At 35.1% G+C, this 14,813-nt stretch overlaps 2 protein-coding genes and 1 non-coding gene across 3 annotated transcripts; 1 reads left to right on the top strand and 2 right to left on the bottom strand.

Annotated features, from left to right (window-relative positions):
• Window positions 1-1,378: 1,378 nt before the first annotated feature.
• On the bottom strand, window positions 1,379-3,927 carry LOC110721337 (malate dehydrogenase, cytoplasmic-like). Its single transcript, XM_021900474.1, has 7 exons — window positions 3,720-3,927; window positions 3,185-3,343; window positions 2,925-3,100; window positions 2,559-2,836; window positions 2,296-2,431; window positions 2,095-2,206; window positions 1,379-1,813 (listed from the first exon to the last, which is right to left on the bottom strand). Exons 1-7 carry the CDS (start codon window positions 3,916-3,918, stop codon window positions 1,710-1,712), a joined length of 1,164 nt encoding a protein of 387 aa, XP_021756166.1. The 5' UTR covers window positions 3,919-3,927; the 3' UTR covers window positions 1,379-1,709.
• Window positions 3,928-4,687: 760 nt separating this feature from the next.
• Window positions 4,688-4,759, bottom strand: TRNAQ-UUG. The gene has a single exon. It is a non-coding gene; the product is annotated as a tRNA-Gln (tRNA).
• Window positions 4,760-4,837: 78 nt separating this feature from the next.
• Window positions 4,838-14,741, top strand: LOC110721499 (3-hydroxyisobutyryl-CoA hydrolase-like protein 1, mitochondrial). The gene is made up of 14 exons (XM_021900662.1): window positions 4,838-5,034; window positions 5,157-5,237; window positions 5,601-5,669; window positions 5,770-5,833; window positions 6,290-6,369; window positions 7,092-7,175; window positions 7,856-7,940; window positions 12,470-12,555; window positions 12,641-12,762; window positions 13,147-13,207; window positions 13,777-13,875; window positions 13,983-14,084; window positions 14,164-14,205; window positions 14,342-14,741. Exons 1-14 carry the CDS (start codon window positions 4,915-4,917, stop codon window positions 14,459-14,461), a joined length of 1,215 nt encoding a protein of 404 aa, XP_021756354.1. The 5' UTR covers window positions 4,838-4,914; the 3' UTR covers window positions 14,462-14,741.
• Window positions 14,742-14,813: the final 72 nt, after the last annotated feature.

Genomic DNA, 14,813 nt, shown 5'->3' with positions numbered 1-14,813 from the left:
CTGAACATATGTGTTCATTGCCCATAATTTATAATGAGATGTTCACAAGGACAAGGGACACCATTTTCCGTGTCATATCCCGATATTTAATACTACGTACGTACAAAGTACTCCGTCCGTCTAAAATTATTACGAGTAGTTGTTATATTAGAATACATACATGTTAAAGTATATCAGTAATAAAAAAACGTGATTAAATAAATTGGACTTAATTTTATATAATTTTTTTTATCAGTGGTCCTCGACTCTATCTGATAAACCCTCTCTGTTAGATATAACTAATTACTTTGGTCATTACAGAGTAGATTTTTTTTTTTAATTTAATTATGAGTCAATACCTATTTTATAATAACAAATAAGAGTTTTTTTATTTTAAATTTCATACTATGTGTCTAAACTAGAAAGAATAATCATATATACTTTAATATGTTTAGAAAAAGTTATCGCATTTATTGAAACATAATATTTTATGATTATTAGATACCAAAAACGTTTTTTCAAAAATTGATCTAGTAAAAATGGAAGAAAAGTTGTGCGAGAATGATCCACCTAATACTACAAAGAGTCATGTTTTTAAAAAAATAAATATTTTTTGCATCAAAAAACATTTGAACTATTTGTTGATATTGAGAGTGATGTCCACATACCATAAACATTGTACTTAGAAAAACGGAAGGACATGCACGCAATAGAATTATACTGTACGAGTATAAACTAGTAGTAGCAATTAAATTAAATAAAGTTGGCCTAAGGAAAAAAACAAGCAAAAATAAATAGCCTTACAATCAATAAATAATTAATACAGTATTTGAAATAAATAAAAGTCAATTAAATATCAGTCTTTGGTAGCTGAAAATGATGAGTCAGAAAATGAATGCCCATGAAAACTCATCAAGAAAAGCACAGAAATTTAAGAACAACCTGCTCCACCACCCCCTTAATTCATCCAACGTCAGTGGGTTAACATACTTAGACCAACCGGCCATTTTTATGGACCACCCACAATTATTTGGATTATATATTATGTGGCACTCTCTCAATATTCCTCTATTTATTTAATTCTCTTTTCCAAAATAATTAAAATTTGCTACTTCTACTGGAATATATTGGGCCATGGGCGGCCCAAGGTCTATTATTTTCCATGTTACATTATTATACCTTTACATGACGGTTAATTAAGACAGGTTCGTTTCACTTAAGTAAAGTGCGATGTTAGGATATTATTAAGATGTGTTAAAAATATTAGTATTTCGGATGTTATTACATTTTTCTCAATTTTCAAATATGTAGTTTTCATTATTTCAGGGTCTATTCTGTTTACATTATTTTCACTTAAATAATTACTAATCTTTTCCACATTGAGACTTTAAAGGTTTAAAAGAAACTTATTAGAGTAAAAATTACAATTAATACAAGCTATCAACTACCAAGAACATAATGTGTATTAGGTAGTTCTGACATTAATTTCTAGATGAATTTTGCCAGTAAGAGCTTAAATATCCTGCTAAGATATAAATGGAGGCAGGCCATGATGAACTAAGAACAAATTTAATTTGTAAATGCATTGAGCTGTATACCATTTTTTTTTAAACCCAATTTAACGTTAAATGTATGTAAATATGTAACAAGCTAATTAACATGGAATATATGTAGACCACTAAACTTGACAGCTTGAATTATCATTGCTGAAAATGACAGCTTGAATGAGCTTAGATTGATTGGCCGAGGCAAGAATATGCTAGTTCTTTCTCCTCAATGAGCTCCTTCTCTGTTGCATCCATCTTTGCTCTTGAAAACTCGTCGATCTTTAGCCCTACAACATACATAGATTCAAGGTAATCTCCCATGTTACACAAGCAATACCGCGCTACAACTTTTATGCCATGCTGTAAGACATGGATTGAAAGTGAAAATATTAGCTAATATTGCGTAGTTTATGATAATATTGGTCAGTTACATACTTGTTTTAAGATTGTCATTTTGGGATAGAGGCCTAGAGGGGTATATACGTATGAACGTACCATATATTATAAAAGCAAACATATTTGATTAGAAAAATATACGAGTAGCAATCAAGGTGAAGTAGGAGCTTACCCTGTACTATAGACCATTCTCCATTCTTGCAAGTCACAGGAAAGGAGTAGATAAGACCGTGTTGGATACCATAAGAGCCATCGGAGTACACTCCCATCGAAATCCACGATCCCTAGATCGAATAAAAGTTGTATACACATGAAGTGATGAAAAATTGAAAATATTGTTAAAAGCAAGAAATTTTCATAAAAGATGTAAAACCTTGTTTGTTCCAAGCACCCAATTGCGAATGTGGTCACAAGCTGCACTTGCAGCTGACAACGCGCTTGACAATTTCCATGCCTTGATTATAGCTGCACCCCTCTGCTGTACTGTAGTGATTAATTCCTTGTTTAACCTACTTATGTAAAGGATGTGAAATCGATTATAAATTCCAAGTTCCTACATTGCTACAAGTTCATATAAGGGCCAATAAGTTCAGATAAGGGAAATTCAGGTGAAAAGGACGAGTATTTAAGGTGTACCAATGATCATCTGCTACAAGTTCTCGAACACGCTTTACTCCATCGGTTGTAGTGACAGTTGCATGATTTACATCTGGATATAGTGTCGAAGAATGATTTCCCCAAATTATGACATTCTTTACATCACTAGCATGAAGATTAAGCTTCTCAGCAATTTGACCAATTGCTCTGTTATGATCCAGCATTGTAAGGCATGTAATGTTTTTTTCAGGAATCGAAGGTGCAAATTCCTTTAAAATGAGTGCATTTGTATTAGCAGGGTTTGCAACCACCAACACCTGTAAGAAAATTGATAACATGTTAAGGGAAAAAGATTGTAAATCCCAACAAGTAAGCTAAAAAGAGATGACTAATAAACTCGATCACCTTGCAATTTTCAGCAGCCTGTTGTTCAAGTGCAGAAGCCTGAGCTTTATAGATGGATACATTCTTTGACATGACATCTTTCCTTTCCATTCCTTCCTGCCTAGGAAACCCGGCTAGCATTATCGCTATGTCAACACCTTCACAGGCTTCCATGACATCGGTAGTGGCTATAACATCTGCTTAAAACAAGGCCAACATCATCCTCAACATATGAAACACTATAATGAAATGAGGGTGACTTTGATAGTGGAAAACAATACCTTTGAGGAGGGGAAATGCAGCATCAATTAGTTCCATTTTGACACCATTCAAGGCCTCTGCAGCTGGTTCTATATCGAGCAGATGGAGAATTACAGCTTGGTCTGGTCCGAGCATCAGCCCTCTCGCGATCATAGGGACTAACGCGTAACCAATTTGTCCTGCAAAATTCATTTTATTAGACCAAACTCCTTCCATGCATGCTAAGATAAATTAACAAATTAAAAACATTCATATCAAATTCAGCCTTTTGCACAGTCATATTTTTCAAGGGTGTCAACTTGTCCCTTAACAACAAGATTAAGTAAAAGAGTACTGATTTTTCTCTGTTATGAGCATATTCTCAGACAAAATCTTCAAGCATATTGTGACTCGAAGCCAAAATAGCAAGTCTTGTATAATACGAGTGTACAATAATAACTAGGACTATACAGACTTTTACGAAATGTATGACAAAATTACGAATAGATTTAAAAAATTGAAATTTGAAAGCACAGAGAAATATGAAAGACTATCAAGAGGAGTCAGATTGCATGCCTGCAGCACCAGTAACAAGCACCCTGGTAGGTTCTTTTTCCATCTTTACAGAGCTCCAAACATGTTTGACCAACAAATATGACAGTATAAAACAAATTGAAACAACCCCAAATTTCTCAACAAATTCTGAATTCAATTTCATTCCAATTTTTTCAAGTAATTGGAATTTTTCCATTTCCTCAACTAATGTAATCCCCATAATAAAATAAACTAATTAACTGTTGATGTTACGTCTAGCAAACAAAGTTGATCATTTTATAGCAGTTAGTAGATTAGATACCAATTCAAAGAATCATAAACTGTAGTTTCATGCAAGGCATGAAATATCAAAACCAACGAGCACAAGGTATTTAAAACCCACATTGCATTCACTTCAATGTCAAGAAAGGAATATATGAATGTCAAAAGCATCAAGCATTTGAATGCTTAGAATATCTTAAAAAGAGAATACAAATGTTATATGAAAAAGGTACGAGAACTTTACATAACATACACTTAACTCCTACTTGAGTAATATCCGGTCATGATTAAAAAGTACGAGTATATACATCCAAATGGAAAATCTTGATAGAGTTATGAGAAAGATAATGTTGAAAAACTTTATTATACTAGTATTTATAAAATGATACGAAAACGGGTAGAGACCAGGAAGGGAGTGTTAGACCCTAGGATCCATGGACACTTCATCTAATTGTCGTGTTCGTGTCGGACACCATGTCAAACACAGACACTCGTGGGACACACGACGATACGTCTTGGACCGTATTCTAGTATGATATGGATTGTTCAACTTTTTTTTTTTAATGAGAAAATTAAAGTGAAGTGAGATAAATAAGATAATTGTTAAATAATATAAATGCCTTCATATGTAATTTATTATTAATATGATACAATATGATCTAATGGGAGGGCGGAATGACAAATATATGGTCATATTATTTTGAGACTAGACCAGACCTAAGCAAAAAAGGTCCTACCGGGAGTCGAACCCAGGTCGCTGGATTCAAAGTCCAGAGTGCTAACCACTACACCATAGAACCCTATGTTGTTATCCATGTCAATTCTATCAATATTATTAATTCATTAAATGGATAAACTTGACACTCTAGTGAAGAGAAGAAAGCTGTACAAAGACGCTACTGAGAAAAACTTGCAAAGCTCGAAGAGAGAGAAAGAGAAAAGAAGAGAGGGAAAAATGGTGAGGTTGATCAAGGCATCATCGTCCTCCTTTTCAGCAATACGCCGCGTTTTAGGAAGAACAACATCAGCTCAATGTCAATGGCGGAGAACTCTCTCTTCTCATCCTAATGACGAGGTTTATTTTTTTTTCCTTTTTCCCCTCTAATTTCTTCTTAATTGATGATTAATTTATTAATTACAGTAATTAATTGATTAATTACGTTTTCTGATTGTTGTTTTGATCGATGATGGAAGCAGGTGTTGGTTGAAGGAAAATCTCATTGCCGAACTGCTATTCTTCATCGTCCTGCTGTTCTTAATGCTCTCAACACTAACATGGTAAATTCTTTGTTTTCTCATAAATTAAATTGCAACTATTTTTTTAATCTTTAATTTTTGTATTCGAGATCAATTTTATGCTTTAAATTGTTGCGTGTTTGATGTTTTTAGGTTTGAATTTGAAGTATGGGCTTAATCGATTTCATTTTCTGTTGTAACAAACTCGAAAAGTAGTTTTTCACTTTTTGTTCGTCCATTCTCAATATAATTGTGTTTAATATAAGAAAACAAAAATATGTGTTCAAAATAGTTCCAATCAGAATGAACTTACTTGCATAGTTGCATGATTGAACATTGAATGTTGCATAATCTAGTCTTGTTCTAACATTGTGCTTACATAGCTGGCTTTTGATCTAAACGTAGGGTGCGTTGCTTCAAAAGTATTACAAAAGCTGGGAAGATGATCCTGATATTGGATTTGTGATGATGAAGGTAGTTCAATCTGATTTTGTTTAGAAGTCTTTTCAATCTGTTTCAGAAATGATGGTGTGAGTGTGTGACGTTAAATCTTTTTTGTTTTCAATATTGGAAGGGCAGTGGCAAGGCTTTTTGTGCTGGTGGAGATATTGTTACACTTTATCGCCATATTAACAAAGGTTTGATCTTGACATTGTACAATAAAAGGTGTAACCTTGCCAATGCCACGACTTCTGCTTACAATTTTGCAACTTTTAGGTTCTGTAACTCTTTTTTTATTCTTTATTGTGTTTCATGACTTTCATTCTGTTTATTTCCATATGGTATTTGTTGCATTGCATGTACAAGCTCATAGATAGGAATCAGTTTTGTGACTTTCATTCTGTTTATATCCATTTGATATTTGTAGCATTTGCATGTCCAAGCTCATAGATCAGAATCCGGAAGTTTTAAAGTCTTTGCATACTTGGACAAGCAGTTTTTCTTTAATAGATTTATGTGAAGATAATGTTCATACCTTGCAGATTTTCTTTCTCTCTCTTTTTTTTTTTTTTTTTTTTTTTTTTTTTTTTTTTTTTTGGCTATTGTACTTTGTCATCCTGTTTGATGGATTCAATATCTGTCTTTCAATTCAGGGAAGATAGAAGACTGCAAAGAATTTTTTGGGACTCTATACACATTTATATACATGCTTGGCACATACTTGAAGCCAAATGTGAGTACTTTTCGACCAACTAACACTTTTACTGTGGATTTAATGGACTGATTTTAAATACTAACATCATGATGTAAAGTAGTGTTAACAACTGGATTTTTGCACATTCTTCAAGGAATTTTTTAACCAGCCACCAGACATCTCAAACGGTATCTGTGTGAATGTGTGATAGAATTGGAACTGACAATCCTATGAAGGATATTGTGTTAAAAGGGTACACATATAATTTCATGACTCTTAGCATTTCAAGTCAGGTACCTCAATTGATCTATGTTTCACCGGCTCTTGGTGAGGAGCTACCTGAAAGTGGCTTCATGTTTGTTATAATCTGAACCTTTGTCATCTTTGATGTTGAATGTGGTATTGTGGTTTGAGAGCCTAATTAGTTTGTGGACTTAATAGTTGTTACTTCTGATCTTAATAGGGCATTGCTTATTGGTAAATTTCCATAGAATAGTAATGGTATACTAATATACTATAGTAGTCAGCAATTATGTGAAATGACCACTCCTGATAGGCTGATATAGTGGCATCGTTTTTGCAATGTTTGATTTGTTACTTGTAGCATTGGGCTCTGTTCTTCTGTTAACTGTTGTACTTCTGAATGAAGTTGAAGAAGATATGAACCTTCAGTTTTTTTTTTTTTTTTTTTTTTTTTTTTTATTATTATTTTTTTTTTTTTATAATAATTTTTACTAGATATTTATGTAATGTATGTATAGGTTGCCCTTCTAAATGGTGTTACAATGGGTGGTGGAGGAGGTGTTTCAATTCCAGGGACATTTCGTGTTGCAACCGACAAAACTGTAAGTGTTTGCCTTTGATTTATGCTTCTTGAGTCATGCTGATTCTTTTTGTCACCTTTCAGAGCAAGATATATATACTTGACTTATATCTTAATATCAATAAATAAAGAAGAAACAGAGAGAAAGATATTTTGTGACTACCTCCCTACCTGTGTTTTAGCTTCATACTTTTCTTGGACTGGTTGAATGATGACTTTGATGAGGTATCTGGATTCTATCTAGTGAACCATGGATAGACCTTCGCAGCCTGTTGTTGGTTTGTGATAAATGTTGGTAGGGTAATGATTTTATTTGTCATTTTGCAAGGTAAAACTCTTGCCTAGTCCATGATAATGAAACTCCATCCTCAAATATGTTCTTTCTTCAAAAAATTTCATCACCACTTGTTACCACATCTGGAGTGGTAATTGAAATTTATGAAGAAAACCAAAATGGACAATTGTTACCATTGAGTCATTGACATTGGCATGAGACTTTGCTTTCAAATTTACATATAAAACATTACCATTACGATCTACCCTACAGGCTGTTTATGGTTTTAAATTGCAAGTTAATTTGAATTTATCTAAGCATAGAACTGGAGAACACTTCTGCTGCACTTTCTACTAAATTGATGTCTGCATTGAGTTTGGCACTATCTGTAGTATACTTCTAATTATGTTCCCTCTTTGTGATTTCAGGTTTTTGCCACCCCAGAAACTCTAATCGGTTTTCATCCTGATGCTGGGGCCTCTTTCTATCTTTCTCATTTACCTGGGCACATTGGTAAGATTAACCTTTCTCTTGAATGTGCTTGTGTTTACTTTTTACTATTGTCTTGTTTCCTCAAGGAATGCACTTAAAACATGGAAACATCTTGAGTAGTTTGAAATACTAGGAAATTATCAGTAAATTCTTCTTCCCTTCATTTTTTTTTGGGGGCTGGGATGGGGGGGTGTGGTTGTTGAATTTTATTAGCTTGGGGAAAGAATGGGCGCAATTATCAAATAAGGAGTAGGAAAGAGGCAAAAAATAAAACCAAGTAGAGAATAATAAAGCATAGAAAACCTATCATGTAGCATCTGTAACTTCTCCAGGAGAATTTTGCCAGAACCTGCTTTATTTGCTATTTGTTAACTAGTTCACCATTCCTTCAGTGCTTATAGTGCTCATCAAAGAGCTTCCATCCATATTGGCTGAGCATTTTAGCAATTCGACTAACACCCTTTTGAATGCTAAGATTGCTAACAGACAATTTGGGGTCACTTTTTCTGTATTAATTTGGACACACATTGATCTTATCCTCCAATATCTCTTAGAGTCTTATGATTTTTAGATTCCCACTGCATTTTTGACTTATACTTTATGCATGATAAAAAAATTCTTATTATCTATGGTTCACAAGCCTGCTTCAGCTCATTAAGCCAAGCATGTAATCGACTGAGTATAATAAGCAGCAATTAAGGATTGTTGTGAATTAGAATTCCATTGCTCTTCTCTTTAGCTCCTCCTCTTTGTAGTCTCTCTTCACCTACATTTTGGCTTTCTCTTCTGTCAAAGAGGGCCATTGTGGCCTCAGCCGTGCAGATAAAGGAATACTCCCTCTAGTTCAACATCTTCAACTATGTATTACTGGTAGGCGGTCGCACACCTAACAAAAATAATAAAAACCTAACTAAACCTCCTAATATGTAGTAGGGTAAGTCAGGGTCGATTGACGAGGGTTAAAGTGGTCGCTACAATCTAACTCTCAATCAAACAATACTTATACGAACACCCTATAACCAAGTACAATGGCAAATAAAGGTTCGGTCCACGAGGAACGAGAGTAATTGCAAATCAATCTTAAACCTAAGCTAGTTTGAAATCAATGGAAAATGGTGTTCTAAAATACTACTAATAAGATGGAATAAATCAATAAACTAAGACACTAGGGAGAACGGGAATCCGCCTAACCATTGGTAACTAAGCAACAAGGAATCACAGAGACAAACGGGATATGCAAAGACTATAAGTCTGATCAATATCATGTGATAGGAAGACAACGGGCAATACTAAGCTTGGATTTCTCATGCACTTAACATTACTCGATACATAATCAAACCACATTCAATAATGAAATACTCAATTCACAATCTCTTGTTCAAATCATGAATATCATGCAATCAAATTCAAGATTCTAGGTTAGCTACTCCTATTATAATGAATTAACATGCAATCGCATATAATCAATTTAATCACAATCCGTTTATCAAAATCAATCCTCAATTACATAGATTACCTAGGCCGGGTTTCATCCCGAAACCCTAGCTAGGAGACTACTCACACATATTCATAATCAAAGCAATAATGAATTCCAAAAGCATAATAGATATAAACATGAATTCTGATTAAGGAATAATAAAGCTTGATTAATAAACAAGAATGAATAATACCAATTGTATTGATGCGAATCAATGGAAAAGTTCAGAACTTTGATATCCGTCGTCAATGAATAATACAAAGAATCTTCGCAAATCTTGCTTCAAATCAATCCAAGAAAACTAAAATCTCTAGAAATATCTCTAAGAAAACTAATGAATCTCTAATACTAAGAACGTTCTCCAATAACTCTCTACAAAGGCTCTCAAAACTATATCTAAAACTCCCTCTGGAATCCTCTTAAAGTTGGGCCTTATATACGTCTTCTAATTCGGAGAAGTCAAGCGCGCAGTTAACCCTGGATCAGCACGGCCGTGCTGAATTTGGCACGGCCGTGCTAGCTTGTCAGTAAGTAAACCGGATTTCTTCTTCAAATTGGCACGACCGTGCTATATATGGCACGGCCGTGCAGCTTCCTGGCACGGCCGTGTTAAAAATGGCACGGCCGTGCTGAATATGCTCTAGCACGGGGCTCATACTGAAGCTGACACGGGCACGGGCAACATCTGGCACGGCCGTGCTAATGGCCTGCACGGCCGTGCGGGTGCGTGGATACTGACACGGCCGTGCTATTGGCTTGCACGGCCGTGCTGCCTTGCCTGGGGTTGCTTGCTTATAGGCCAGCACGGGTGTGCCTATGGTAACACGGCCGTGCTGCCTGTGCTATGTAATCAATGCACGGCACTTGAACTTCCTTAACTCCTCGGACTCCGGTCAAGGCTAGCTCGGTTACGCATCAAGGGCTCGGGATCCGATTAAACTCGGTTGATATTACCTGAAAACACACCAAAAACAAACCGAAAACCCGTGAAGCACGTAATATGGGGAACGTAAGCATAACAAGGTAATAATCGGCCAAAGCGGCCCCAAATACATCCAAAATCATCCTAAAATATGCTCTAAAGCGCGCCCTAAAGTGCGCTTGTCATCGATCCCACAGAGAAGGTTGGACTAAACAATGGTTTCTAAGAATTACAATAGCCGAATCAAGATAAAATAATGAGTTGAATAATATATACTATGAACTAACAAAATAAATCTAATAATAATAAAGACTCTAGAATTAAGTATTACCGCTAATATAATCAATACAAGATAAATTCCTATCCCAATCAATTAATTATATGCTCACAAGGAAAAGTAATCCCTAAATAATACCAAGGACCTCTCTCGAGTATCAATGACTTCTCTAACCCACAATCAAGCCTATTCTCATGGAATCATGCAAATTAGAGACATTAAGCACATTACTCTAACTTCCTAATTATCCATTCAATTACTCTCGTGATGAATATCAAACCCTTAATTGATCTATTCAAATCCGTTAAAACCCAACTCTCGCTGCGATTAAAACAATGGAATAATAACAATACTAATTATCTCTAATCTAGTATTGGCATAAGCGCAATCAATTAAGCATGAACAATATAAATAATTAATTGAGAATTTAAAAGAATAAATTAAGTATTAACCATATTAGGGTTCAACCTAAATCTAGAACAACAATCTACTCTAACATATTAACAAAAAAAACAAGAACAATAAATAATAAAGAAAACATGAATAAATAAAGAGATTAAAAGAAAATACTGAATCTTGAATTGAAGGTAGAAAGCTTGAATCTTGAATTACAATAGTAAAGGAAATAAAAAATAGAGAACTAGTTCTTAATAATAGGCATTGAAAAATAAAATAAACTTAATTAATTAATAAAACACCACTTAGTATATAAATAGCCCTAGAAAAGATAAGAAAGTCGGCAAAAAGCTTGGCGCACAAGGATCCCAGGAGGCACGGACGTGCCTAGTGTGAGGCACGGACGTGCCTCTCTAAAAACAAAAACGCTGTTGAGTCTGTCTTCTAGGCACACGTCCGTGCCTGGTGATGGGCACGGACGTGCCTGCTCTGCTGCGCGTATCACTCATCTTAAATCAGTCATAACTTCATATCCGGAGCTCCGTTTGAGGCGTGTAATATATCGTTGGAAAGGTCTTTAATGCAATTTGAATCACTCCATTATCATTTGTATACCAAAAGTTATGAGCATAATAGTGAACAGGTGTCATATTTGTCAAGTATTTCATCAACGTTTTGCTTCATTTTCACTCAATTAGCTCCGTTAATCCTGAAATACATCAAAAACAACGAAACTACCCATAAAAGCATCGAATCATCGAAACTAAACCAAATTACACCAAAATGGACTAAAACACTCGACTAAGCTAATAAAACCAACCAAAAATAAGCTAATAAATATGCACAAAACACGACTTATCAATTACTCGTATAAAATTTATAATATTATAAAAAAAAATTGTATTTGAAACTACACATCTAGACAAACCTAACAAGATCCCACATCTTTATCAAAGATTCTTTATAGCTAAATTTTCTCCCTCCTCAAATTGAAGAATTCCAAATGGGAGAAACAAAAAGGAACCGAGGTAGTATAATAAACATGGAATTATCAGAACTGAGAAAGGAAGGTGGGCAACAGGATGGATGTATTGGTGACTATGACCTGATGAATGTGTGGTGGTATGGGATGGACTACCTCTTGGTTAATTACATCTAAAAGAACAAAAGGTTTACTTTTTCAGTTGGTGAAGAACAGGGTTTGTAGAAAGGCTAGATCTGTTGGCTGAGCATTTTAATATTTTATGCATCTTGCATCCTAGTATAGTTTTCATCCACAGGAAGACAGAAACCAATGTTTATTACCCTACTTTTCCTCTTGTAGCATTAATATTACTTTTACTGGACAGGTGGATCTTTGATAGCATTCTTTTATTTGACTCAAGTTACTCAATTACTTTCAGTATTTTTTTGCTGAATGATATGGTTACTGCATTGTCAACTTAATATGGTACTTATCTGATTTTTTTTCCTTGTAGGAGAATATTTGGCACTGACCAGCAAATCGCTCAGCGGTGCTGAAATGCTTGCGTGTGGGCTTGCTACACATTATTCACTTAGCGCTGTCTGTTCTATTGCATTTTGTTCCTGATAATGTGTTCTTCATGTTATTGATGCAAATACTTACTATACTCTCTTGAACTTGACAGAAGCTTCCACAAATAGAAGAACATTTAGTCAATTTGGTCAGTGATGATTTTTCTGTTGTTGAGACTTCTCTGCAGGAGTTTGCTGACGTAGTCTCTCCTGACAATATGAGCATACTTCACAGGTTTGCTTTACTTTGTGAATTCTGATCTTTGGTTAGTATTCTTTATGGCTCAGTGGCTCACAATATTCTTTCTTGGTTTTTCAGCTCTATGTTGTTTAAAGGCATTGTCTCAGTGTCTTGTGCTCTATGAATGTTTTATTTACAAGGAACAAAACTAGGTGAAAGTTTAGATGTAGCCAGCCTGGATCTGGGCTTTTGAGTTTCTTCCTGGATTTCCACTGTATGGAATTATGAGCTCACTGAATAAACATTTTAAGTGTCAAACATGGCCATTTTATGAAAATTTTGCATGATCTTGGTTTGTATTGACAGATAGCTATTAATGTTGCCTTACTGTTTGTTCCTTGTATGTCTGTGTACATCTCATTTAATCTACTTGTTCAGGATGGAGACACTCAACAAATGTTTTGGCCATGACACTGTCGAGGAGATAATTGATTCGCTGGTACACTTATTCAGTTATTCTCCTAGTTTTTCTACCAGTTCTTACAGCTCTAAACTCATTTTCCTTTAGTCATGTATACTACCTTTGAAATGCCTGGAAAAATTCACATGTCCTGTTATGATTACATAACAAATTTAAGGACAAGGTTCTTCAGATGAATGCCATTTGGGGTAGGTGAATAGTTGAGAGAAGGTGCCAGTAAATGAAACTCCTGCATAGGATAGCAAAACTGTTTGGTTGAAAAATCAAACATAATATGTAAATATTTACAGCCAGTGGGAATATGTTGCTGTTCATTTATTGGAAAATTATGTGCTATTATGTTTGTGCTATTGCCTGCCCTATGTGTTGGATAACTGAGGTCAGTCTTCTTTTTATCTGCTGGGTGCTGCAATTGCCGCTGCCTCTCTTTGGCAATATGTGGCAAAGCTGGATTACACATTTTGCAGGATCATGTTTGTTGGTTTGGTGCTCAATATCTGACTTACCTCATGTTGTTTGATGCCTGTGATGGTAATTACATCTGTAAATCTTGCATTGAAAGAGGTCTATGTGTGCAATATTCTCAGGAAGATGAGGCAACTAAAACAGATCATGCTTGGTGTGCTTCCACTTTGAAGAGGTTGCGGGAAGTGTCCCCCTTGAGCCTGAAGGTTTCCTTGAGATCTGTGAGTTTCTTCCACCCATCTTTATCTCCTCTCAAGTTTAAGGCAAAAAAAATATTGTTTGCATCTGATGCCAACTTTATGCCAACAACTTATGTATAACCCATCAGATACGGGAAGGTAGATATCAGACTCTTGACCAGTGTCTTGCTCGTGAGTACCGGATGTCGCTTCAGGGAATCACTGGAAAGGTCTCAAATGACTTCATGGAGGTATTAATGTGTTACATATGCTTGTTTATTATTTCCATCCCATCTATGGTCTCTTATTATGCTCTTGGCATGCTTCCAGGGTGTACGGGCACGAATGGTGGACAGGGACTTCTCACCTAAGGTATTCTAATTCAAACATTTTCTTTTTGGCCTTTCCCAACCTAAATTATTCAACACTCCCCCCCCCCCCCCCCGGCTAATTATATTCTACGTATCATGTTTGGAAGTTTATCTAATAGGATTTTGCTTATCTGCAGTGGGATCCACCGAGTTTAGATAGAGTCTCCAAGGATATGGTTGAAGAATACTTTTCCCCTCTCAGTGTATCTGAACCGGAACTACAGCTACCAACAAAGCAACGAGAAGCATTTTTGTAGTGACTTTGAAGGACCATTACTATCCAAAACATTCAATTTGGGTGATTTTTGCTGTAAATAATCCTATTGAATTACTCTAAATGAGAATTAATCACTGAAATTGAAGCAATGAAAAGTTGTGTTGCAGCTATATCCGATTTAATTGTAGATTCATGTTGGATTCTCCAGATTAAGAGTCTATAGATGTACTCCAAATGGCTAACAGTGAGAGTTTGTATACATGTTCCTAACTGTTGTTTACAGAAATTAATGAAAAGTAAATCCTTAATTGTTTTTAGTATTCAAAGGAAAAAAATGGTTCTTTATCTATTGTCGAATTATTGTGCATCAACTGGAAGTACATTTTTCCAGA

This window comes from Chenopodium quinoa, unplaced genomic scaffold, assembly GCF_001683475.1.
Source record: "Chenopodium quinoa cultivar QQ74 unplaced genomic scaffold, ASM168347v1, whole genome shotgun sequence".
In the NCBI taxonomy this organism is placed as follows: Eukaryota; Viridiplantae; Streptophyta; class Magnoliopsida; order Caryophyllales; family Amaranthaceae; genus Chenopodium; species Chenopodium quinoa.
The sequence above is the reverse complement of the archived record's forward strand: the minus strand, read 5'-3'. Positions and strand labels throughout refer to the sequence as shown.